The following is a 25,453-nucleotide window of genomic DNA, read 5'->3' on the forward strand; positions in this document are numbered from 1 at the left end:
AAAGATATCCCCAAGCCAGGCATGGTGACGCATGCCTGTATTTCCAGCACTCTGGGAGACAGAGGCAGGCAGATCTCTGTGAGTTCGAGGCTAGCCAGGACTGTCAAGGCTATACAGAGAAACCCTGTCTCAAAAAAACAAAACAAAAGACAAAAGAAGATAGTCACAGGGTCAAGGAAATTTGGAGATGGGTTGCTGGCTTTAAGGGAGCCACAAGCCAAGAAGTCAGTCTAGAAGCTGGAAAAGCTAAGAAATAGATTCTCCCAGAGTCTTTAGGAGGACCTGGGATTAATGGCTCCCCAACTTTATTGATTGATTACTGGTTTTTAATTTTCAACAGGATCTCCTGTAACCAGGCTGGCCTCAGACTCACTGTGTAGCTGAGTGGCCTTCAACTTCTGGCCTTCCGGCCGCCACCTCCCAAATGCTGGGATTACAGTCCTGTACCGCCACCCTTAGGCACCTCAGTTTCAGCCCCATGATAGGATCTTAGGCTTCTGGAGCGCAGAACTGTGAGGTAATGTGTGTGGTCCTAAGACATGGAGTTGGGAGCCGGGTGTGGTGGTACATACCTCTAAGCCAGCACTTGGGAGGCAGGGGCAGGAGGATCTCTTTGAGGTTGAGGCCAGCCTGGTCTACAAAGCGAGTTCAGGACAGCCAAAGGATACACAGAGAAAACTTGTCTCCACCCCACCCCACCCCACCCACAAATAGACATAGAGTTAGGGGGTAAATTGTTACAGTAGCCAGAGAAAAATCACACAGAACACTTACTCTGCTACAGCTGATCAGTCTGTGAGCAGTGGTCCCCAGTGATCCAGTGCACTGATTCCAGCCCCTGTGCATGACGTTGACACCTGAGTGTGAACCAAGAACTGGTCTGGGAAGACACACCCTTGGGCTCCTTGAGGTTCTTCTGCTGCCTTCCTACCTGGAAGAAGCAGCTGAGTTGCTCTCAGAGGCATGCCGGGGCCCATGGCAGCTGGGAGCTTACAGGCTTAGAGCGCCCATGGGCATTCCCAGACTGCTTCTTAGTCATCCCTGATGCTATCATGCCCTGCAACTGTTCTGTATCAACTGACAGCTTGGTTGTTGAGGACACACACACGACACATGTAAATAAACCACGCAGGAGCCTCCGGACACATAGAAGTCACATTTCATTCTGGAAAATGCTGCCCACCCTTAACACACAGCGTCTCAGGTCAGGTGAGGTAGGACATTGGGTTTCAGAGGCCTGTGGTCAGCTTACGCACTGAATTAACTGCCTTCCTCCGATTCTGTCTAAGACAGGAAGGCATTTGGGAGGAAGACAGAAGCCTCCTTCCATAGAGGTGAACACTGGAAAGGCTTAGACTTTAGTTGAGACAGAAGGCAGGCTGGGCAGAGCTGATGGAGCCCCAGAGGAGGGAGAAAAGTGGGGATAATGGGGTTCAATTGCAGACAGGACTGGTATCTCTCATGTTAGTGACAGAGGGCCTGAACCTCACCCTATTGAATGTTTCATCTGACCTACAGGGGAGCCTTGGCTCTCTAAGCCACGGTGACCACAACTGTTCCACAACGCATTGAGTAGGACCCAGAAACCAAAGCCCAGAGCCGGGCGTGGTGGCTCAGGCCTTTAATCCCATCACTTGGGAAGCAGAGGCTGGCAGATCTCGGAGTTTGAGGCAAGTCTGGTTTACAAAGAGAGTTCTAGGAGAGCCAAGACTACACAGAAAAACCCTGTCTTAAAACAAAACAAAACAAAGAAAAAATAAAAAAGAAAGAAAGGAAGGAAGGAACCAAAGCCCAGAAGAGAAGTCAAGGTCCCCAGACCAGTTTGGGATTTAATTCCCAAATGGGAGTCAGTCTTCAGGAGTCAGGGCCCTCCCTAACCCTAGCCAGACCACACCTGACACTCCAAGTTGGAATCCTGGTCAGATGGGCAGGTGGTGATGTGGGAAGCAAGACGCGTGATCAGCACAGTAACAGCAGTTTTGTGCTCCAAAGATGGGGGGCCCCAGGTCCCTGAGGTGAGCCCAAAGGATGAATGGGCCAGACCCTTCAGTTCCCAGAGCTAACCAGGAACATCTCCACCAGCATTCCATCAAGATCAAGGCTATGGTACCCTAACAGAGTCCTGTGTAGGAGATAACACTGGGGGAGAGGCCAGCTGGACTTCCACAGAGATGAGCATCAGGTGTACTTCAACTACACAGGTATGCCGGTCAGAAGTAAACAGCAGTAGGCTCCTCACTAAGGTCATGGCGAGGGTACCTTCAACTGGATGGCCACGGCGATCAGAGATGTTCTCAGAGGATTCTTGTGCAATGACTACAGTGGTTAGAGAGTTCGTGTCTTTCCAGTCCTCAATCTGAGAAATAGGCGTTTTAGTATGCATTCTGTTAATGCCCTCCAGGATGACACAGAAGTCCCCGGGCCTGTAGCACAGAGGCATTTATTGCTGCAGTTACACCAGTTACACTCTCTTCCCATCAGCTCGTACCTTCCGGTTCCAGCCAAGCTCAGACTCTGCCTTCGGAGCTTGAGCCGGTGGTGTACCCGGGATCTCCTGAGTCTCTTCTGGATTCTTGGCAGCCTCCTTAAGCTCCGGTGTGTTCTTTTTATCCTCTGGGAGAGCATCGTCCAGGTCCAGGTCAGGCTTTGTAGGGCGCGGTGTCCATGCGTGGGTCCAGGGTGCCACTGGCGTGGGCCGTGGTGGGACCCAGAAGCTATTTTCAGGGGCCAGCGCCACGACCTGAGGCCGTGCGGAGGTCGTGACATGAGGGATGAGGAAGAAGATGTAGACACCAGAGACTATGAGGCCCGCAGCCACCAGCACGGCCAGTGCCACTGCTGCGTTGAAAGCCCACGCTGGACTGCTCAGGGACAGGCGACGCGACAGCGGGCGGCCGAGGCGCAGCGGGGGTGGAGGCGGCGGGGCGCGCACCGTGCGGCTCTTGCGTGGCCCAGGAGACGGCGGTGGTGGCCGCAGGTACAAGAGCCCCCGACGGCGGTCGAAGCGCACGGAGCCCTGGCGTGGCGCCGACGCACACGCGTCGCGAGGCAGCAAACCCGGCTGCGTGGGCAGAGCGGGCAGCCCCCGGCGTGGGGCCAAGCGTGTGGGCGCGCGGCACATGGGACAAGCCACTGCGTCGCCGCCGCCCGCAGTAGCCAGCGACAGGCGTGCTAGGCACTCGAGACAGAAGATGTGGCCGCAGTCCAAGCGTTTAGGCAGCTTGAAAACTCCGTCGAAGGGTGACACACAGATAAGACATTCCATGGGGGATGCCGGAGGCAGGATGGGGCCTGAGACAGGGGTGCCATCACCCTCGTCCTCTTCTGCGTCCTCTTCGCCTCTGCTAGGGGAGCTAGGTGCGGAGAGGGCACCTGGGGAGCCGGGGCTGGAGCTCTGAGAGGCTCGGTGGCGACGAAGCCAGGGCAACCGAGGACACGGCATCCAGATTGGACCTAAGGGATGAAGACCTCAGGTAGGGACCTAAAGGTTGTGGCAGATTGACAAGATTTCAGAGGAGCGGGAATGAAGCTGTGGGGAGTAGGTCCAAGGAGGCAAAGGGAAGGCATGGAGACTGTGGTGGACCCACTGTCCCCAAAGATCTAGAGACAAAATGAGCATTAAGACTGAAGCAGCTAGTTGGGCGGTGGTGGCGCACGCCTTTAATCCCAGCGCTCGAGAGGCAGAGGCAGAGGCAGCCTGGTCTACAAAGTGACTCCAGGACAGCCAAAGCTACACAGAGACCCCGTCTCGAAGGAAGAGAGAGGAAAAAAAAAAAAAAAAAAAAAAAAAGACTGAAGCAGCTTCAAAGGTATCTCTGGGGAGATTCCTAGGGAGCATTCACCTAGACCTAACTCCCTCCCTCCCCCTAAAAAAGGCACAGAATAGCTGAGAAGCAAAGTAGGAAACTAGGCTGTGCGACCAAACTCCCCAGATAGAGATGACCCATTCTAACCAGTGTGCAGAGAACCTACCTGTCACTGCAGGAGCGTAGTCTCTCCCGTTCTGACCCCAATTTCTAGCTAGGCTGCTACCAGGCAGGCAAGTGCTCCTCCCTGAAGGAGTGCACCTGACCTTGGGCCAACCCTTTCCTGGTTCCCACATACCCGTCAAACCTGCCTTGCTACCTGCTCCGCCCCCAAGCCCTCCTACCAGGATGAACACAGTTTGATATATACCAGATGATGGCTGAAGTTAATGCCAAGAGCTATGGATCACTCTTCCAAACCTCCACTATTGTGCTCCCTGTGGCACGTGAAGCCTGTACAAAGCCACACTATGAGAGTGAGCAAACTGGATCCATCATACCTTCCAACGCCAGGGCTATTTGACACAAGCTCTAGGCAGTTGTAAGCACTCCCGGCTTCAGCATCTCAGCCCTGGCCCTGGCTAGACCAACAAGCAGTAGGTTAGGAGCAGTCCACACTCCTCATCCCCAATACTTGCTGGGTCACTCCTGGGCATTGGGCTAACACCCCATGACAGCACTAGTTCTGAGGTGCCACACACCAGCATGATGTTTGCCAGGAAAATACAAGTCTCAAGAGCCAATACTGTCAGGAAGGTAAGCACCCCGTATGGCCAGCACCCTCGCCCCACAATGACAATCACAAGGGTGGTGGAACTGTCCAAAAGGGCACAGTTTATTTATTAGGCAGCAGCTGGGAAATCAGCGGTTCGACTTGGCCACACGCTCCAATTCATCTTTCTTCTTGATGGCGTAGGAGTTAGAGGAGCCCTGCAAGGACATGTGGTTATGGTTAGATCAGAATGCTGGACACCCCCAGACGCCAAACCCGACCATGTGTGTGTGTGCCCAGACCCACCTTGGCAGCATTGATGAGCTCATCTGCAAGGCACTCAGCAATGGTCTTGATGTTCCGGAAAGCAGCCTCACGAGCACCTGTGCACAGCAGCCAGATGGCCTAGAAAAGAAAGGCAAGGCTCAGGCCTCCAGAGGGTCCCAGCCTTCCCAGTGATCTGGAACCACCTCAGTAGGTATCAGCCACTCACGACATGCTGCCCACCCGAAGATACACGGGCCCCCACTAACAGGAGACTTAAGAACTGCCCTCAGTGTGGTGCTCAGTTATTATGTGCCTCTCAAGTAGCTAAAACTACAAGTATGTGCCACTACTCAGCAGACCCATAAATGGGGGAAAATCTTTTTGTAAAAGTATATACTAGGGATGAGATGAACCAGACCAGGGAAGTTGGCTGTAGCCCCATCTGCCTCACAGGGTGGAAATCCAGGAAGGTTTCCTGGAGGAAGTGAGGCTCCCAGTAAAACAGGAAAGACAGAACTCCGCCCACTCCTGTAGGTGGTTCCTGCCTCGCCCCTTCACAAGCCTCTGGCCCACCTGATTCACTCGGCGCAGTGGGGACACATCCACAGCCTGCCGTCTCACCGTCCCGGCTCGCCCAATGCGTGTTGAGTCTTCCCGGGGGCCACTGTTGATGATGGCATTCACCAGGACCTGCAGAGGGTTCTAGCAGAGAAAAGGGGACCATGAGCCTCCCCTCCAATCCAAACTGCCTCAACCCTAAACAAGGTGGCAGTGTCACAGGTGATGGCAACACCTTACCTCACCAGTGAGCAGGTGGATGATCTCAAAGGCATGCTTGACAATCCGCACAGTCATGAGCTTCTTGCCGTTGTTCCGACCGTGCATCATCATGGAGTTAGTGAGGCGCTCCACGATGGGGCACTGCGCTTTGCGGAAACGCTTGGCGGCATAGCGCCCTGCACTGTGGGGCAGGTACTTGGCATACTTCTCCTTCACAGCAATGTAATCCTGGGGTGTTAAGGAGAGGAACATGAAGGAGCAGTTAGGAGTCAGACCAGCCTCAGACAGGATCAGGAGACTCTGCTGTGAAGGTACACGAGACTTGAGAAAATAAAACCGAATCAGCGACCGGTACAGACAGACACACACTTCTGTATCCCAACACTTGGGACCAGACAAGAGGGTCTCTAGCAGTTCAAGACCAGGCTGGTCTAGATATTGAGTTTCTGGACAGCCAGGGGTACACAGTGAGACCTTGCCAAGAGAAAGAGGGGAGCAGAGAGCTAGCTTTCCTTAACATGGAAGCAAGGGGTTTGGTTCCAGATTTTACTTTCACAAGTATTCTTAAAGAGCCAGGTTCAATTCCCAGCAACCACATAGCAACTCACAACTGTCTGTAACTTATGCAGACTTGACAACCTCACAGACAAAACATCAATGTATATGAAAGGCATTCAGAAATCTTACTACGGACAGTTTATTTAAATAAAACAGAAATTGAGACAGAGTGTCACTATGTTGGGCTTAAAGGCATGAGCCACGGATTCAAATACTATGGACACTGGACCAGACAATCCTCAGTGAGGGGAGGGCTGTCCTGTGTACTGTAGGACACTTGGTAGATTCTGGACTACAGGGTGAATCAAGATTGATTCACTGTGACCTATGTGACAAACCACATTTACCATCTCACCCAGATATGTACAACATCAAAGTTTAGTGGCACTGTGTTGGCCTACTAGATGAAAAGCTCTGGGTTCAATCTCTAACATGGTAAAGATCGCAAAGCTCCCCAAACAAACTCCCAAAGCAAAGACCCATCAGACAGGACTGAATATCCTTTAAATACAATGCCTAGGTCCTATTGTATCCTTTTCTTCATTTCATGCACACATGCAAGTCAGGGCACAACCTGCAAATGTCAATTCTCACCTACCTGTGGATTCCAAGGGTTAAATTTATGTTGTCAGGCCTGGTGGCAACTGCCTTTACAAGCAGGACAACCCCACAGGCCCATTCTGTGTTATCTTTAGAAGTAACAGACATACTTTAAATCCCCTGAACAAGTGACAACTAGCCCTAAAGATAAAGCTGAATTGATGGGGTGCTTGCTGTGTACAAAGCCTTGGGTTCAATTTCCAGCAGTGAGTAAAACCAGGTGCGGTGATATACATTTTCTTTTGTTTGTTTGTTTGTGTTTTTTTTTTTTTTGAGACAGGGTTTTTCTGTGTAGCCTTGGCCATCCTGGACTTACATTGTAGACCAGGCTGGCCTCGAACTCACAGTGATCCGCCTGCCTCTGCCTCCCGAGTGCTGGGATTAAAGGCGTGCGCCACCACGCCCAGCGGTGATATACATTTTCAATCTCAGCACTCAGGAGGCAGAACACAGAGGATCAGCTTTCCCACAGGGTTTCAGGCCAGCCTCAGATATAAAACTGCCTCAAAAGGGGATGTGAGGACGAAAGCAAACACAGTTCAACCACTTTTGTACCTCTACCTATACAGCCATAAAACAGCACTCACTCACCCACGGCCCACTGACACTTTGGGGCAGGGAGCGCGACACAGTAGAAACATCTCACTATGTAGGTCCAACTGGCCTCATACTCAAAATCCTCTGGCTGCAGCCATAGCAGCAGCCCACCAACTTTGAAAAGGGCGCCAACGCCATGCAGTTGGTGAAAGCAGTCTTCTTAACAGGTATCTGCTAACTGAATCTACAAGTGAAAAAACGATACCAAACCAGTTGCAGAGGTACATGCTTTTAATCCCTGCACTTGGGAGACAGAGGCAGTAGGGTTTCTGAGCCAGCAAGGGTTCCATATTGAAACTCTGTATTCAGAAGGGGGGGGGGGGGGAAGCAAGACACTGTAACAACTTTCAGTGCAGGTTGTAATAAGGCATGGGTGTGGCTGTCTAGTCATTGCTCTTTTACCTGTCTTAATCACCAAATGGTTTAAACCTAGGTGTTAAGTGTCCTTTTCTGAATTGGAAGAATTCACACTTGCTCCCCCAATCAATACAATCAATAGCCAGACAGACCAACCACCAAGCTCCTTTTACCTGTAGAGAAATGTCGTTGATCTGCACATCGTCAGTGCTCCATTTGCCGAAGAGTTTGATGTCCGGGGTCTCTGCCACCGCTGGTGTGGCTGTCTCCCACTCAGTCATTCTAGGGACAGGATAACGGGCCAAGAATGCAGTTATTGCCATTCTGGGGAGCAGTCATACTCACCCCAAAGTCTCTATGCGTTACTGTCACTTTGTGGCAAACTGAAGACATTAAGGGCGGGCGGGGTGGGGCTGGAAAGCTTTGAGCACCCCCCTAAGCCTATAGGAAAGTGTCCAGCCATCACCTGCACTTTCCTTGGGACTCCAAAGTCTAAGACCCAGCCGTCCACCAAGCTAAACAGCTGGTCCACGGAACACATGAAGCCATGCAAATACCCATCGGCACCTGTCCCTCATCTAACTCCCACGGTACATTTATAACGCGTCCATCCTGGGGAAACCAACTGGCTGCTTTTAACGTCCCAGCAAGAAAAATACGGTAAGGACCAGAGAATAGATCGGGAAAAACAATCAATGCCAATGTTTCCATCCTCGCCTGGCTCAGTGGAGAAACTAGGGGTTGTTATCCGGATGGAGTCGTGTACAGGACAAAAGGGTCCTCACAAAACTACGTGAACCTAGATTTCCGATCGCGGTCTGTAACCCAAGAATTCAAGCGACTCCCCAGATTCCTTGAGTGTCAAAGTATGAAGTCAACACTGTGCAAACAGGAGGCGGAAAGAGTAACTCGGCCCGTGCCGAGTTTCCTAGACTCCTCTTTCCGGAGAGAAGAGCTGATGGGGGGCCCAGGCCTCGCGTCCCGCCCCCAGCACCCCCAGATGTCCCTTAGAACAGTAAAGGTCACCCTTCTGAACGCCGCGCCACTCCGCAGCCTCACCTGAGGGCGCAGACCGGGCTTCTCTCGGTCGCTCGGCGTGGACCACGCGCCGTCCGGGGACAGACAGGAAGAGGCCGCGCGCAGCAGGCCAGCGCTTTTAAGCGAAGCGAGAACTTCCGGGTCAGAGGCCGGGACGCACGCGCAGAGGAACAGGCATGCCCGTGGACCAATCCAGAGCTAGGATGACCGGCGCCCTTTGAGCCTTGCAGAGCATGCGCACTTTCAGAAACAGCGCCACAGCCGTCTTCGGGCGGATGTCTGAAGTACTTTGCCAGGCTTGCGAGTCGCTGCGTGTGCACACAAACGGCCGCAAAGCGAACGCCGCCATATCTGAGTAGAACAGGCGTTCAGCCCACGCTCACAGCAGTTAGGCTGCGACACCGAGGTGCTACAGGCTGTGGGTTCCTAGCTAAAGCAGCCAGCTCGGCTCACTGTTTCTCGCCAAAATAGCAGTCAGGTCCGGTGGTCACCACTGATCCAGTACCAGCCCCACCCTTAACCCTCCGGGCCAGCCTTTCTCTGCTGATCTCAGGTTTCCGGTGTGGGATCACTTCCTCTTAACCTCTTTGGCTACTCTTGTCTGGCTCCCCCCACCTCCCCCCTTACCCCCTAGGTCCATTCTAGATTCCGATCTCTAGCCAGCAACAGCGTGACTCTCCAAAGGCGGGATACTTCGAGCGGAGTTCTGGAGGGTGGGCGGGATGAGAGCTTGGGGTGGGGGTGGGAGTGGGGGGAATCTCTGGGGTGACGCCTTTATCTGGGATCTCAATGATGATTGGGTATCAATAAGGGGACTCTTTGCCTGCAGACTTACTACCAGGACTGTTTTGTTTGCTGGTTTCTGTTGTTTTGGTTTGGAGATAGGGTTTATCCGTGTAGGCCCGGCTGCCCTGGAGCTCTGTACACCAGGCTGGCCTTGAACTCACAGAGCTCTGTCTCCCAAGTGCTGGGATTAAAGGGCTGACCAGTGTGAGACGGTATGGGCAATAGACACCTTACAGAAATAAGTTTCCCACCCCACACAGGCCTCTGTCCTCTTCCCCAGCTACTTCTAAAAGGGGCTGTGTGAACAGGTCAAGTCTGGGAAGGGGTTGTTTCCTGAACCGTCTCGGGGAGTCTGGTGGGATAGTTTCCTTCTCCATCTCTGTTCATACCTTGTATATGTGGAGAGTGGGAAAAGGGGTACGTCAGGAATCCTACCCAATTAGCCAGTCTCTGGGCTGCAAAGTTTAAGGCTGTGCCCAGCCTGTGGTTGATGTTGGGGAGCAAAGGGGTGTCACCCTACTTCTCTTTGAAAGCTGTCACTGCACCACAATTGTTGATAATGGATGTTTTATAGACCTCATGAGAATTACCTACTAGGTGATGGAGGGCAGGTGGGGGCTCCTGTGCAGAAGTTGATTCCCACAGATAAAATTCAGTTTGCCCAAGCCGCGTTTGGTGGTGCACACCTGTCACCCCAGCATTTGGGAAGGAGAAGCCAGGAGGACCTGGAATTCAGGGCCATCCTCCACTACACGGGGACTTTCAGGCCCGTTTATGCTATATGGGATTCCAGCTCAAAAAACAAAACCTGCCAAAACCCACTAGAATTGTCATTAATATTTTTAGACAAAAGTCCCATTATGTAGACATGGCTAAGTCAAATGCTGTGTAGACCTGGCTGGCCTTGAACCCATCAACCTGCCTGTTTCTGCCTCTCTAGAGTTGGGAATAAAAGGATGCATCATTACATCCAACACTTCTAAAAATTCTTTGTGTGTGTGTGTGTGTGTGTGTGTGTGTAAGTCAAGCATGCATGCATAGGGTCCAAGGAGGCCAGAAAAGGCTGATAGCTCCTCTGCAGCTGGAGTTACAGGTGGTTGTGAGCCTCTTGAGGTGGGTGCTGGGAGCTGAACCTTTCAGGAATGACCACTGAACTGTTTCTCCTGTGCCCACCTTTAGAATTCTTGCAGAGAACACTGGGCTGACATTACTTTCTTCAGGCCAAATGACCCTGGAGGCCCTGCATCGCGTCTAGCTCCTGCCTGGGCCCTGCCCCCCCACTGTTGTGGGGTGTCCACCAGAGAAGAATACTTGGACACGGACTTAAGGCAATAGAAAGTCTTTATTAGATGACGGGTGGTTACACTGTGTGGACCTATTGTAGTTCCAAGCCTTTGTCAGGGTGATCATTTTTTTTTTTTAAGATTTATTATTTTATTATTATGTGTACAGAGCTCTGCCTGCATGTACATCTGCAGGCCAGAGGAGGGTATCAGATCACATTATAGATGGTTGTGAGCCACCATGTGGTTGTGGGGAATTGAACTCAGGACCTCTGGAAGAACAGTCAGTGCTCTTAACCGCTGAGCCATCTCTCCAGCCCTGTCAGAGTGATCTTTTAAGCATGAAAGCCATATCCTGGGTTGATATGCTTCAGTTAACAGGAACAGTTAGCCAGAAAAACAAAAACAAAAACAAAAACAAAAACCCAGCCAGAAGTGTTCTGGCTCATTCAGCTTTCACCTGTGTTCTCTTTCTCTGCAACCTGTCCTAGGAAAACCGCTTGGGTTCTCCCTTTCCTCTCAGGTGCTTCCTTCTACAAACTATCTTTACCTTCATTGTTTGGGATAAAGATGTGTACCACCAGGCCTGGACCTAAGCTTTCCTTTACCTGATACTTGCTCTATACCAGGCTGGCCTTGAACTCAGATCTGCTTGCCTCTCTCTCCTGGATTAAAGAGTGTGTGTGTGTGTGTGTGTGTGTGTGTGTGTGTGTGTGTGTGTGTGTATTCCAGCTGGATCAGAGACCTAGAAAGTCTTTGGGTGTGATCTCTTGCCAGAGCAGCCCTGTTCTGAATTAAAATTCCTCTATAGCTTATGGGCCCTTGCTGATGATACCTTGGGTGTTTATTTAAATCACTGACCTGGTTGTCACCTGGTTTGGAATGTGTGGGTATTGGATAAGTCCAGGTACTTGGTAGAGATCAGTCCAGGCCTGCTGAGTCCCAAACCTGGCCTCTCACATCCATGTCAGACCCATCATCGTCACTCAGGCCTGGCTAGCATTTGCTGTTTAGGTGGGTGCAACGGTGCTCCCCTCTCCTCTCCCCAGAAAGGTCTGTTCTTGTTCTAATATTCAGACTGGATGTGATGTTTTTGTTTGTTTGTTTGTTTGTTTGTTTGGGTTTTTTTGGACTAGGATGTATACAGATATATATAAGTCTCTCATGATGAAATCGTCCTGGATTACTGAGATGGGCCTTAAATTCAATGACAGCCTTTGTAAAAGAACTTTTGCCTACCGTGCAAGAAACAGTTAAATCCCCAGCATCACCATCCCCCCAAAAAGGGGGTGGGGAGAAGGAGGTATTGTGTTTGGTTATCCTCAGAGCCAAGAAACCACACTTTTTGAGGAGTTCAGCTTAGCCCCCTTGCAGGAGGATTATATACAATCCAGACATGCATATTTACACTCCATCACAGAAAGGTGGGAAGGGTCATAGAACTCCCGCCTAAACATACAGTTGTGTGCAGTTCTGCCTTAATTGCATGTGGTCTCGGAGGGGCCAGGAAGACTAGGAGAGGAAGGTTCCATGTATGCAGCTATGGCTATGAGGAAACAATCCTTTCTACTGGATAAAGGCTTTTCAGGTGGGGCCTGTTGTGGGAGGAGCTCCCAACAGCCCTGTAAGTAACCCCACACATGTATATACTCATCAGTACTGGTTCCCCAGAGTGAACTTTGGTGGAATGCGCCTTGATTTGCCACTGGGACCTTAGGAGAATGGGTAGACAGTGCTCACATCTTCCACCTGGAAACAAGTTTTAGTAATAAGAAGGAGGGATTGGGGGGGGGGCGGAAGAGTGGGTGGAGGAAAGAGGAGGGGAGGGGGAAAGAGTAGATGGAGGAAGGAGGAGGAGAAGGGGAAAGAGTGGGTGGACGAAAGGCCATGTGGCCATAGGAGACTGGAATTATGCAGCCACAATCGAAGAAATACCTGGAGCCACCAGTAGTTGGTTAAGTTAGTTTTTTGTTTTTGTTTATTTTTAAAACAGGGTCTCTCACAGCCTTGGCTGTACTGAAGCTCGCTCCTTATCAGAGATCCTCCTGCCTCTGAACTAGAATGAAAAGGGTGTGCCACCATATATAACATCACCAGAAGTTGGAATTGGAATGAAAACATCTCTTCCTACAGACTCCACAGGCTGCGGGACTCTACAGTACCTGAGTTTTGAACTTTGGACTTTCAGAACTCTGAAAAAAGTAAATTGTTGTTTAAGCCATCAGCTACAGGAAGGTAAGATACTTTAGAAACCCACCTTTGAGCCAGGCGTGGTGGTCCTCGCCTTTAATCCCAGCACTCCAGAGGCAGAGGCAGGAGGATCTCTGTGAGTTTGAGGCCAGCCTGGTCTACAAAGCAAGTCCAGGACAGTCAAGGCTACACAGAGAAACCTGTCTCAAAACAACAACAAACAAACAAACAAACAAACAAAACCAGACCCACCTCTGCCCTCACTGGCCTTTGTGTTCATCTCACCCTGAGGAGACGTATGACAGCCCTGTGGTGCCAATCTGGGTTGCCATGCCCTCATTGTCCCTTTCTTTTCTTTTTCTTTTTTGTTCTGAGACAGGGTTTCTCTGTGTAGCCTTGGCCATCCTGGACTCACTTTGTAGACCAGGTTGGCCTCGAACTCACAGCGATCCGCCTGCCTCTGCCTCCCGAGTGCTGGGATTAAAGGCGTGCACCACCACACCCGGCTCTCATAGTCCCTTTCTTAATTGGACTCATCCTGTTGTAAACCCCTTGCAGACTCTATATAGACATTAGGAGTCCAGGAATCAGGTCCTTCACGCTTCAAGGCAACCTTATGACAAAGACGTCCCATTTTACATAGCCATGACAGACCAGAGAGAGGAAGTAACAGGGTCACACAGCAAAAGAGGGTACGGACTGAGAGTGAAGGTGGCTGGCTCTAGAGTATGAACTCTCCTGTCCCACTTGACCTGCCCTTCCCCCACCACTGTCTCCCCCCACAGCTCTGCAGTACTTGGTCCCTTTCTACAGACCTGGTAGGACCTAGGGAAAAACTCACTCTGGTCTTCAACCTCTTCCAAGGGATTCGGTGCACGGCACAGTCACGTTATTTGTTGTAATGAGACAGGATGAAGAAACGGGCGTTGCCATAATGGCAGCAGACACGAGAGACCCTACCTCAAAAGAAGGTGGAAGGAGACACCTCCCCCAAAGTTGTCCTCTGCTCTCCACATGTACGCTGTCGAACATGCATCCCTCGCCCCTACAATAAATATACCTTAAAGGCAAACAAGCAAAATGGGGTTGGTGAGATGGCTCAGGACACATCCACACCCACACAAGGGATTAGCAAATGTAATAAAAAAAAAAAAAAGATTAAAAACAGAATGAACCAATGACAGGCAGCTCTGTTGTTACCTCAGCTCCTGCAGGCCAGTTTTGTCACTCCCTCTGTAGACTCCATGGCAGACAAGCTGACCAGTCCCTACTGCTTTGGGCTTTTTATTGCTGCTGCAAGCAAACAGCATGCCCAACTGAGGCTGGCCTCCCTGTGTGGGAGGCATACTCGTTAGAGGAAAAGGACTTCAAAGCAGAGTATTGTGGAATTCTGTCCTCCGGGCAGGACATGGCCATTCCCCTCAGACTGTCAGCAGCTATGATTAACAGGAGGAGACCCTTCTGCAAAGGAAGGGGGAGGGGCTTCGTGAGGCCACTGTCTTCCCTGAGGATTTATAGACAGTTAATAGGTTGCTTGGGTAAGAGCTTTCCTTCAGCAAGGTAGCCACCTATAATTTGCCTATGCTCCAGTTAAACACGTGGCTTTATCAACACTTTCGTGGAATCCTTTTTGTTGGTGGTGCCCCATCTGAAGTGAGTAGGTGTTTTTGTTGTTGTTGTTTTGTTTTTGTTTTTTTTAAGGTTTATTTATTTATTATTATGTATACAGTACTCTGTTTTCATGTACACCTGCACACCAGAAGAGGGCACCAGATCTCATTATAGATGGTTGTGAGCCACCATGTGGTTGCTGGGAATTGAACTAGGGATCTTTGGAAGAGCAGCCAATGTTCTTAACCTCTGAGCCATCTCTCCAGCCCTTGTTTGTTTTGTTTTGTTTTTGAGACAGGGTTTCTCTGTGTAGCCCTGGCTGTCCTGGACTCGCTTTGTAGACCAGGCTGGCCTCGAACTCACAGCGATCCGCCTGCCTCTGCCTCTTGAGTGCTGGGATCAAAGGCGTGCGCCACCGCCGCCTGGCTCATTTGCTCTTTTAATGAGGCTACTTCAGTTGTCTCTCCAGGATGTTCTGAATGATGTTGTTATGTATCGGATGCTTCTCTCTGCTCTTCATTGATTGAAAACACGAGGACCTAACTGTTCCCAGGTATGGTGGAGGAGAAGATTTATTGAGATATGAGATAGAATTCAGCCAGTGGTATCTAGAAGGGTCCAGACTGAACTGACCATTGGAGGAAAGGTGGGGTGGGGGGGGGGGAGAGGAACCAGAGGAAGATAACAGAGGAACCAAAGAGAGTACCTGGGACTCCAGGGACCAAGGACACAAGAGATAAAAGGGCTGCAGGACCCAAATGCCTGAGATTATATAGAAATCAGAGAAACTAGGGGAAGGGAAGCCCGGCGCAGTCCATGGCTGAAGGGTTTAGGGTAGAGGTGGGGTCTGCTAGCCAGGATAACTGTAACAGGTAATGAGAGACACTGGGAGAATTTGGTGGCCAACATCCGGTTTGATACATTAAATAGGCACCTCTGTTGGCCATTTGTCCTGAGTTTGAGACCTAACGCTCACTGCTATTCTTTTACTTTTCCTTGCTATGTAGTTAATAAACTTACTCATTCAAAATCAAAGGCATGGCTATAATTCCACCGACCCAACAGAACAATAAGCCTGATCTTCCTCCCTTTACCTCCTGAGTGCTGGGATTAGAGGCACACGCTACCATGGCCAACTTTGTCCCACACTGGGACTGAACGCAGGGCCTTGTGCATGCTAGGCAAGCAGTCTACCAATTAAACTATGTCCCCAGCCCCATATTTATTTATATTTATATTTTGGTTTTATTTATTTATTTTTCCAAGACAGGGTTTCTCTGTGTAGCCTTGGCCATCCTGGACTCACTTTGTAGACCAGGCTGGCCTCGAACTCACAGTGACCCGCCTGCCTCTGCCTCCAGAGTGCTGGGATTAAAGGCGTGCGCTACCATGCTCGGCTATATTTTGGTTTTATTGAGACAGACTTATGAAGCCCAGTCTGGTCTCAAACTCACTATGAAGCTGTGGCTGACCTTGAATTTCTGATTATCCTGCCTCCCCCTCTTAAGTCTGGGATCTAGGGTTTTGTGCATGCTAGGCAAGCCTTATACCAAGTAACCATGAACCTGCTTCCTCACTGGCTTTCTCTAACTCAGGACACTGGATTTATGGCTAGGCCTATCCTGTGCATTTCAGGATGCTTAGTAGCGTCTCTGGCCTCCCCATCCAGAAAAAAAACAAGTAGTGGTCTCTGCCTCACCACAGCCTCATCTATTTCCAGACATGGCTAACTGCTCCCTAGAAGAAAGAACTGTTCCTAGGTTGAGAACTATAGATTTACATACGTTAATTTGTTATTACTTAGGAAAACAGGAAGTGGCAATACTAAAAGTGTAAGACCAGCATCAGCTGGGCACAGTGGTGCACGCCTGTAATCCCAACCTTCTAGGAGGCAGAGGCAGGTGGATCGCTGTGAGTTCGAGGCCAGCCTGGTCTACAAATTGAGTCTAGGACAGCCAAGGGCTACACAGAGAAACCTTGTCTCAAAAAACCAAAACAACAAAAACAAACACACAAACAAAAACACCAAAAACCAAAGCCAACAAAACGAAAACAAAAAAGGACCAGCATCAAATGCTGAAGGCACAAATACCAGGGACAGCTGGGCTCATGCATGGCCTTTCCTGCTCCAAAGAAAACTGGAATTCACTAACTTGGAGGCAGCCCACTAACTTGGACATTTAGTGCTTTCCAAGTCTTCCAACATTTGTCCGAGCCTGGCGGAGGACTGGTAGGCCGTTTCTGCGGTTACCTTCTCCTTGGTAACTTGGAGGTCGGGGAGTGAGAGCTCCTGAGTCTGGGGCCACATATACAGTTCCTCTCCTACCCAATCAGCTTATAGGAGGGAATTCCACTGGACTGCATTTCCCACCAGGCCTTGCGCCCCGCCACGCCAGAAAAGGAGGTGTTCGCTGCCTGTGCGGTTCCGGTCTTCAAAAACGGAGCCGTCATCGGTCCCTTCCCGAGTGTAAGATTAGGATGGGAGCGCGAAACAGCATACTTCCGGTCTGGAGCCCACGTTTGCTCTCTCGATATCCACTTCCGTACCGACCCGCCAGTTTCTTGAGCCCTAAAATGCTTGAGAGATCCAGACTCATGCAGGGAGGCGCCGGGCCTATTACTGGCCATGGCAGCCTAAGGCTCTTAGCGCCGAGCACACTTCCTGGTGGCTTATGCCGGACCACCCCTCCCCGCATCTCGTCCCCTGGCCTTTGTGCTTGCTACCCTCCCGGTCTCTTTAAGGCATTTTCTGTCTCCTACGTCCACTTCAAAGAGGCTGGAGGAACCTATCTCCAGTTTTAATGCTGCTCTCAGGTAGATGGCCTGGTGGCTCAGAACCATCGCTAACGAGATCTGGCGCCCTCTTCTGGTGTGCAGGCAGAACATTGTATACTTAATAAATAAAGCTTAAAGATCTATCTGCCTCTGGAGTGGCTCCTAAATGTTGTTTCTTGCTTGCTCTTAAACATAAGGGCATTATAGTTCCAAGCGTCCACGCGGGGACCATGACACACACACACAGATGCAGAAGGGACTCACGTCTGCACAAAAAGGGCAGTCATGCCCTGTGTGCGTACTGTAGGACAGACAGCCTAGGCACTGTCAAGTGGGGTGAAGGTGAGCCAGAGTGGTGAGGTAGCCTCGGATTAAGCACTTTTGTGTTAACCACCAGCCAACTGCCGAGTTTCTGCTCTAGCCAGGTAAGAGTCGCGGGCAGGTCTTGTTAGCATTTGTTTGCCTCGGGTGCTTTCCTGCAGCCAGTTTAAAGCCCTGTGTGAGAACAGCAGCAGAACTGCGCCCCCTAGTGTTAACAATCCTTTGTGACGCTCTTGGGAATCCCCAGCCTTACTCTTAACACATAGGCTTAGACGTCAAGACTCCTGAGCCCTCCCTCAGTGGCAGCTGGCATTGTAGGTAACAGCCAATCTTAGGTACTGAGATTTCTCAACCCTTCGACGAAGGTTGTTACAGCTCTTGGCCCTCAGTCTGAGAGCCTTAGGTCTAAATACCTGACACCCTCTGTGTTCTAGAGATCAGAGCCCAGTGGGGGTCAGAGTGTCGGGCCTGAACTGTTTGTTTCTGTATCACAGACCTTGTGAAGAGAAGGACAGTGTGTGTGTGTGTGTGTGTGTGTATGTGTATGTGTGTATGTGTGTGTGTGTGTGTGTGTGTGTGTGTGAATTTGGTGTCCACACATTGTTTCCAAACTGCCTCACGGCACAGCGGCACCACAGACACAGGGACCTGCAGCCCTGTAAACTGGACTGGGTTCTCAGTCCTACCTAAACACCCTGCATTTGACACTGAAGTGGAACAGGCCTGTGTCTGGCCGGGTCGTGTTAACCTTTGCTTGGAGGACTTCCTCCACTGGCAACATGGAAGCAAATGCAGATGTTGCAGGAGCCCAGCCTGTGTGTGGTAGGATTGAACTTCTCCAGTATGAGCTTTCCTGATGGTCTGCGTTCTAGTACCCGATCGTCAATCAGCCGAGGCTGCAAGAGGAGGCACTCGAGGCTCAGGAAAACAAAATGTATTATGCTAATGAATGTCAATACACTAGCTCACCTAGATCTGCGACTGAGGACCTTGTGAAGTCACCCACGTTGGTCAGGAGGCACAAGGACCAGGGGGACCATCTTTCTGAGGGAAAGGAAGGCAGGCAGAGTAAACAGGTTATCATTTTAGGATTGGCAGAGTGTTGGTATCCTCGAAGCCTATTGGCACCCAGGGCTTGAGGACCCAAGGCAAGGAAGACTCAGTTTAACCATGCTTTGTTCTGACTACTGCAGCTGGGCTCTTCTGGGCACAGGGGCTCTTCCATAAATGTCTTTATGAAGAAAACATGGAGTGGAGGACAGTGACTACCCAAGGGAGGCACTGGTCAGACGCATCCTATCCTGGAGACACTGGAAAGGGTGTGCTATATCTCGTCGTGACTGTGCCCATAGAATAGACTATTTCTGTGTCCTTGGGAGCTCTGGCCTGTGCATTCTGTCCGAATGACAAGTTCACTGGCCGTGAAGAATGAGGCATCCCAGCAGCAAGAGTGCGTCAGGCAAAATGACACCAGGTCAAAAATGTTTGGGGAAGCTTCTCAAGGACATCTGAGACATCATAGAGGGACGAGGACATCAGGGTTCCAGGGACAGGTTGAAAGGCACACAGAGAGGAGAAAGTATGGCTGTCATGTGGCTGGTGGGGGAAGAGGCAAGAGGAGGCCAGGTCAGAAGCAAGCACAGACAACAGACACGGAGCGCAGTTTGCCCAACAGCCAGACCTGTACTCTGCAACCACTGTCCCATCACTGTGCTCTAGGACAAATGACAACACTCATATTCACATTTGAGGATAACTAGAGCAGTTGCTCGGGCCAAAGTGACATGTATCCTGGCATACTTGTACCTTACTCAAGAAAGTTTGCTCAAAAGGTGACTCACTGGACAACTTCCTGCCATGAAGCAACACCACATGAGGTCTGGAGAGATGGCTCAGAGGTTAAGAGCACTGTCTGCTCTTCCAGAGGTCCTGAGTTCAAGTCCCAGCAACCACATGGTGGCTCACAACCATCTGTAACGAAATCTGGTGCCCTCTTCTAGTCGACAGGCACAGATGCAGGCAGAACACTGTATAATAAATAAATAAATCTTAAAAAAAAAAAAAAAGGAAAAGAAATGACACCATATGATCTGGATAACACAAACCGCAGCTGCAGGAAGAAAGTGGGTAGGGACAGCATGAAGGCAGGAAAGGGTGAGAAAAGAGAGGCCTGATAAACTCCAGTGGGAGGCAATTCTGAGTTCACAGATGGAGGAGGGGCTGGATTAGAGACGAGCCTTCGGTGAAGCTATATGGCTGGAGCCTGTGAGATGCGGAAGGCAGTATTGGGCAAGTGTCAAGCACCACTGTGGATTAAAGCAGGGTAGACGCGAGAGGGGCGTCATGGCGAGGGTTTCACAGGAGAGGCAGCCTCTCAAGTCTGTGTTGGAGGATTGTGGGGAAGCAGGGGTGAAGGCACAGAGAGGACCTGGCAGGTGTCCCTTCGCTTGAACAGCAGCAAAGGAACAGGCAAGAGCAGTAGTCATGTGAGCACATGAAGTTTGGGGCTTCCTGCCTGGAGGATCTTGGGTCACCTGAGCCTGGATAGACACCCAGCTTTACTTGCTCTGGTTCCAAGAACCAATGCAGATCCTTAGTCCGCTAGTATCTTCTCTCTGGGACCAGCCTGAGCAGGATATGAAGGGCACTAGGAAGTGTTTAGGAGCGCCTCAATTGGTCTAAATCTCCGTGTCCATTAGAGGGACTTCACTGGGACCGCAAATGGACAGGTGTTCCCAGATGGCCCCAGTCGGTCCTTAGACACCGGCTAACACGGTTACCAACCCATGGTGTTCCTGGCTCCTGGCGAACTCAGGGTTTCTTCGAGTCACCGAAGCATAGTGACATGGATCTTCAGGTGCACCATGAGAGCCGAGCTGCGGCTAAAAGCTTTGCCACAGTCAGTGCACTTGTAAGGCTTCTCTCCGGTGTGTGTACGCTGGTGTTCAATGAGGGAGGAGCTCTGTGCAAAGGCCTTTGGGCAGTCCTTACATCGATAGGGCTTCTCTCCAGAGTGGATCCTCAGGTGCCGGACCAGAGCTGAGCAGTCGCTGAAGGCTCTTCCGCACACATCACACCTGTAGGGCTTCTCCCCCGTGTGGATGCGCTGGTGCTGCGTCAGGTGTGTGCTCTGGCTGAAGGCTTTGCCGCACGTATCACACTCATAGGGCCGTTCTCCTGTGTGTACCCGCTGGTGTTGGGTGAGGTGGGTGCTGCGGCTGAAGGTTTTGCCACATTCCTCACACTTATAGGGCTTCTCCCCGGTGTGAATCCTCTGGTGCTGCGTCAGGTGGGTGACTCGTCTGAAGGCTTTGCCACACTCTCTACATGCATGGGGCTTTGCTCCTGTGTGGACAACCTGGTGTTGGGCAAGGTGGGTGCTCCGGCTAAACGCCTTCCCACACTCAATACAGGCATAGGGCATCTTCTGAGAGTGGCTCTTTGGGTGGGCCTCAAGGGCGGAAGTGTTCTGGAATGTTCTCATACATTCACCGTCCTTAGAGGGCTTCCTCTCTGGGTATGTATCTGGAGGCACTGTCCCATTATCAAACAACGGGCCAAATTTCTCCTCTGAAGAAACCTTGTCTTCGGAAGGGAAGTTGGGCCACATGTTGGAACTGTCTCCTGAGGCATCAGACTCACGGTCAGGCTGATTTTGGGGGGCATCCGTGTGAGGCCCCAGAGCTTTCCTGAAATCCATCTCTTGGGCAGCACACGTCATCCACAGTGCTCCTAGGAGCTCTGGCTGGCTCTCTGAGCTGCTCTCGGGTTTACAAGTGCGGGCAAGGGTAGATTTGGGGGAAACATGTTCCATGAGGGTTTCAGTGTCCATGTCTGGTGGCCGGGACTCATCTGGACTGCTCTGTTTGCAACTTGCCTCGTCGGGTCGCACTCCTGGCTCCCACCCTGGAACCGTTCGAATCACACTGTTACTTCCCCACAGATCACCGCACAAGCCCCTCCATCTACTTGAGGCCCTGCGCACCCCACTCTGAAAGAGGACATGTGGATCGCTCCTGTCATGTGGCGCCGCTTCCAAAAGGAAGTTTCCCCTTCAGGGTCTTGGATAAGAAAAAGGATTCAGGCTTGTCCTCTTAGCCTACCCTAAACTACATCACGGTTCTGATTTTTCCCCTCCCAACCAAACCATCTATGCTGCCAAGGCTTCTGATCTGGCTAAAATGCAAAAGGGAGGACTTTCATGCGGACAACATCGGGAAGAAACAGGAGTGGAGGGAGCTAGCCTAGTCAGGTACCTGTGTACCTCCTCCTGGCCATCTTGGGCAGGGGCCAAGCTCTGTAAGTTCAGGCCTTGTCCCTTAAACCCAGCAGCTGTGTCTGGCAAGATGGCTAAATGAGACTCGATCCAGGTGCTGGGGACTGTCACTTCTCACAGCAGAGCTCTGGGTGGACACCTGCTGCTGCGGTGAGGGGCTGCTCTGCCTCTGAAGAGGCTCCCAGATCTGTGTAAATAGGAGGTGGGGGGGAGGCGCCCCTGCACTGACCTATCCATCAGAGGTGCACGGGGTATCTGGGGGCACCCTTTATCCCAGATGTATGTCAAATAAGGGTACAATGGCTGTTTTTCTCGTCTAACTTGGGCTGAGTGGGCTCAGAGACAGGCCCCTAACCCCAGACATTGAGCTGCCAGTTGGTCACTCCTTAAGCAACACTGCCGTCACCTGGAGCTCAGTGTGTGATACGGGCAAGCAGAGCTGCTGGCTCCTATCAGGGTTTTGCTGTGTGCTAGACTCCAAGTGCAGTGTATAGCTTCCAGTGTCTCATTTCCATTGCAGATGAGGAGATGGAGGCTCAGCTGAGGAGGTGCTCACTCCCAGGTACAAAATCATAGGGATAGCCAGGCATAGTCAAGCATGCCTTTAGTCCCAGCACTTGGGAGACAGCCAAGAGGATCTCTGCATCCAAGACCAGCCTGGTCGACATAGCTTGTTCCAAGCCACAGTACTACATAGTTAGTTCTGAGCCAAGAGCTACAAAGTAAGTTGCAATAACTTCACTCACTCACTCACTCACAGGATTAGTAGAGATGCTGAGGGCTTTGGACTTGATCAGTTATCTTGCAGCCAGATTGGGACTTGCTCTGGAGGCTTCCGGACTAGACTGTACAGTACTTGGGTCCTTGCAATGTTAGGAGCCATAGGACCTTGCCTGACCTGCCCCAGCTGGCTGAAAGGCCCTGCTGGCTGAAAGCCACAGCTGTCTGCATGCCTGAGATAAACATTATGCCTGGCAACCATAAAAGATCCAGCCTGGCCTTGAGAAAGAGAACATTCGGTGTATCGCGACTTCTGAGTAATCGCCCCCTCCTCATGTGCTGCCCTTGGGGCCTGGCCCAGAAGATTTTGTAACTTTCCACTGCATTCCTTCCTCCCCCCCCCCCCCAAGCTTACTTTAAATTTGAATACCCCCTTACAATAAACGGCTCTTGACAAGCAATGTTTTCTTGAGCCCTGTCGTCTCTCTCGCTCATTCTTTATCCACAGGAAGTGACCCTCCTCGCTCGCCCTCCGAATAACTGGACCCGCGGGTCGGGAAAACTTGCATCCTACCAGACTTCTCTGGGCTGGGCTTTATGTGTGGGTCTCCTTGAACGACGGGTACCCATTCTAGTTCAGGGCCATCTGACACCTCTGCCCTGAGTCTGGCGTGCCCCAGATCCTATAGGCTAGCATAGGGAAGGCCACAGGTGAGAACACAGGGTTACTTACTTGCTTCTTTGCCCCTCCCTCTCACTCAAGGCATCCAGCCATTTCTTCTGGGCCAGTGGCTCACACTTGGACAGTGCTCAGTGCCTCAGGCTCACTGTTCCTTCCTGGAATTTGACTGGCCAAAGGCCAACACAAGATCTGACAAGATCTGCTGTTTTTCCCCTTTCCACTTGGACAGGAAACAAGTCAGGGGCTGACGGGCTATCCTTGTTCTCCTTGGGGAGATGCTAAGAAGCTAGGGATGTAGCTCAGCTGGCAGAGTGCTTACCTACATGCACGAAAGCCCCGGTACCACCTAAAGCTGGGCGTGGTAGTACATGCTTGTAACCCCAGTATTTGGGAGGTGGAGGTTGGAGGATCAGGAGTTCAAGGTTATTCTCAGCTATGTGGCACATCTGAGGTCAGCCTGGGTACAAGAGACCTTGTCTTTGAAAAATAGATAAATAAAATAAATCTAATGTAGAAAAATCCAGACCTAACAGAGTTACAGGATGTGTGAGGGCAAGCTGGCTCAGTGTCAAGTGCTCCCTGTGCCAAGTGTGTGGATATTCGTGTATCTAGGACCCCGGCCCTTAGTGGCTTGCAATTTGGTCACAGCTAAGGTACAAATTTGGGAATGAGTACTCGAGCAATCCCTATCTAGAGCTTGACGTTGCAGCCAGGCTGTGCCAGAGCTGTTACCGCCTGCCTGCTGCTTTTTTTTTTTTTTTCTTCCCAAGACAGGGTCTCTCTGTCTTAGCCTTGGCTATCCTGGACTCACTTGTAGACCAGGCTGGCCTCGAACTCACAACGATCCACCTGCCTCTGCCTCCCAAGTGCCGGGATAATGGGATGCACCACCACAGCCCGGCTTCTACTGCTCCTTCTTACCTCTCCTGTCCAGCAGTTGAGTCAGATCTTCCACCAGAACGGCTGCCTCCTTTCCATTCTTTGGGCACTGAGCCCCCACCCAGGCCTGGATCTCAGGGGGCAGAGCACCCAGGAACTGCTCGAGCACCAGCAATTCCAGCATCTGTTCTTTGGAGGATGACTCTGGCCTCAGCCACTGGCAACATAGCTCTCGCAGTTGTGCCAGAGCCTGATGGGGGCTGGATGCCTCCTCATAGCGGAAGTGCCGGAAGCGTAGGCGCGCAGCCTCAGGGTGGGCAGTAGGGCTGGGGCTGGAGTCGTGGCTCTGGGAGGTGCCGGCTTCTTCCTCCTCTTTCACCTTTACCTCAAGGAAGCTGTCCTGCTGTTCCCAGAGTACTGGGCTCAGAGGGTACTTGGGGACGGCCATTGGACAGAAGGACTCAGGGAGGCGCCGCCGGATGGCTGGAGCCTCAGAAATGCGTCTGCAGAAATGTCAAGAGCTTCATCACCACCTGAAAAAAGGGAGGGAGGGTTGGGCTTGTAGTAGCCAGACTGGCTTCCGGTTCACCAGCTTCCTGCTTCGTCCTCCTCCGTGCAGGTCTTACCATGCCTGGTAGCTTGCACTTGTGCCAGGGAGATGGATTATCTGGTAAAGGTGTTTGCCACCAAGCCACCCAGCGCTCGCATAGAAGGAGGCGAGTGTCACCACCGTGCTAGCGCCCGCTCAGAGCTAAGGATCATGCTAGTGGCTCCATGTATTGGAAATAGACAACAGGGAGGAACCCACTAGGCTCCCGGAGAGCTTCAAACCCATGGTCAGGATGATCCTGGTTAAATTCAATGGGTCTAAAAAAAAAAAAAGACAGTCATGAATACAGGACAATTTGTAAGGAGGAAGGGGATAACAGGTAGGGTGAAGACTCAGGTAATGGTTTACAGTAATCAGAATGCATGCCTGAAATTATTAAAGAACAAATCCAATAAAGTTGTTCTTTCTTTTTCTTCTTCCAAAGGGCCAATGAGATAGCTCCACAGGTAAAAGTGCAGGAACCACACTGGTAGGAGGAGAAAACTGACTCCTGCTTGAGCACCACATGGAAAGATTAAAAAAATTTTTTTTTAGGAAGCCAGGCCTGGTGGTGCACATCTGTAATCCCAGCACTCAGGGAGGCAGAGGCAGGTGGATCTCTGTGA

General features: G+C 51.2%; 3 protein-coding genes across 4 annotated transcripts; all 3 read right to left on the reverse strand.

Annotated features, from left to right (window-relative positions):
• Positions 1-2,461: 2,461 nt before the first annotated feature.
• On the reverse strand, positions 2,462-3,537 carry Rnf225 (ring finger protein 225). The gene has a single exon (XM_051161975.1). The coding sequence runs from the start codon at positions 3,440-3,442 to the stop codon at positions 2,462-2,464; it is 981 nt and encodes a 326-aa protein (XP_051017932.1). The 5' UTR covers positions 3,443-3,537.
• Positions 3,538-4,614: 1,077 nt separating this feature from the next.
• Positions 4,615-8,894, reverse strand: Rps5 (ribosomal protein S5). 2 transcript variants are annotated; one of them, XM_051162404.1, is made up of 6 exons: positions 8,737-8,894; positions 7,851-7,959; positions 5,584-5,793; positions 5,359-5,487; positions 4,825-4,923; positions 4,615-4,736 (listed from the first exon to the last, which is right to left on the reverse strand). In XM_051162404.1, the coding sequence occupies exons 2-6, from the start codon at positions 7,956-7,958 to the stop codon at positions 4,668-4,670; spliced, it is 615 nt and encodes a 204-aa protein (XP_051018361.1). In that variant the 5' UTR covers position 7,959; positions 8,737-8,894; the 3' UTR covers positions 4,615-4,667. The 2 variants fall into 2 exon arrangements, with proteins under 2 accessions (XP_051018361.1, XP_051018360.1); XM_051162403.1 differs by having other exon boundaries at positions 5,584-5,868.
• An 11,517-nt stretch (positions 8,895-20,411) lies between these two features.
• Zscan22 (zinc finger and SCAN domain containing 22) lies at positions 20,412-24,690 on the reverse strand. Its single transcript, XM_051162381.1, has 2 exons — positions 24,281-24,690; positions 20,412-21,587 (listed from the first exon to the last, which is right to left on the reverse strand). Exons 1-2 carry the CDS (start codon positions 24,684-24,686, stop codon positions 20,509-20,511), a joined length of 1,485 nt encoding a protein of 494 aa, XP_051018338.1. The 5' UTR covers positions 24,687-24,690; the 3' UTR covers positions 20,412-20,508.
• Between the last annotated feature and the right edge of the window lie 763 nt (positions 24,691-25,453).

This window comes from Acomys russatus, chromosome 19 (assembly GCF_903995435.1).
Source record: "Acomys russatus chromosome 19, mAcoRus1.1, whole genome shotgun sequence".
In the NCBI taxonomy this organism is placed as follows: Eukaryota; Metazoa; Chordata; class Mammalia; order Rodentia; family Muridae; genus Acomys; species Acomys russatus.

Excerpts from the sequence above, each read along its gene's own strand:
- Rnf225 (XM_051161975.1), bottom strand. The coding sequence starts at position 3,442 with ATGCCGTGTCCTCGGTTGCCCTGGCTTCGTCGCCACCGAGCCTCTCAG.
- Rps5 (XM_051162403.1), bottom strand. The coding sequence starts at position 7,958 with ATGACTGAGTGGGAGACAGCCACACCAGCGGTGGCAGAGACCCCGGAC. Across the intron at positions 5,488-5,583 it reads TCCACCTGCTCACTGGTGAG|AACCCTCTGCAGGTCCTGGT; the intron begins GTAAGGTGTTGC and ends TTTCTCTGCTAG. Across the intron at positions 4,924-5,358 it reads CACTGCGCCGAGTGAATCAG|GCCATCTGGCTGCTGTGCAC; the intron begins GTGGGCCAGAGG and ends TTTCTTTTCTAG.
- Zscan22 (XM_051162381.1), bottom strand. The coding sequence starts at position 24,686 with ATGGCCGTCCCCAAGTACCCTCTGAGCCCAGTACTCTGGGAACAGCAG. Across the intron at positions 21,588-24,280 it reads TCAACTGCTGGACAGGAGAG|GGTGGGAGCCAGGAGTGCGA; the intron begins GTAAGAAGGAGC and ends GAACGGTTCCAG.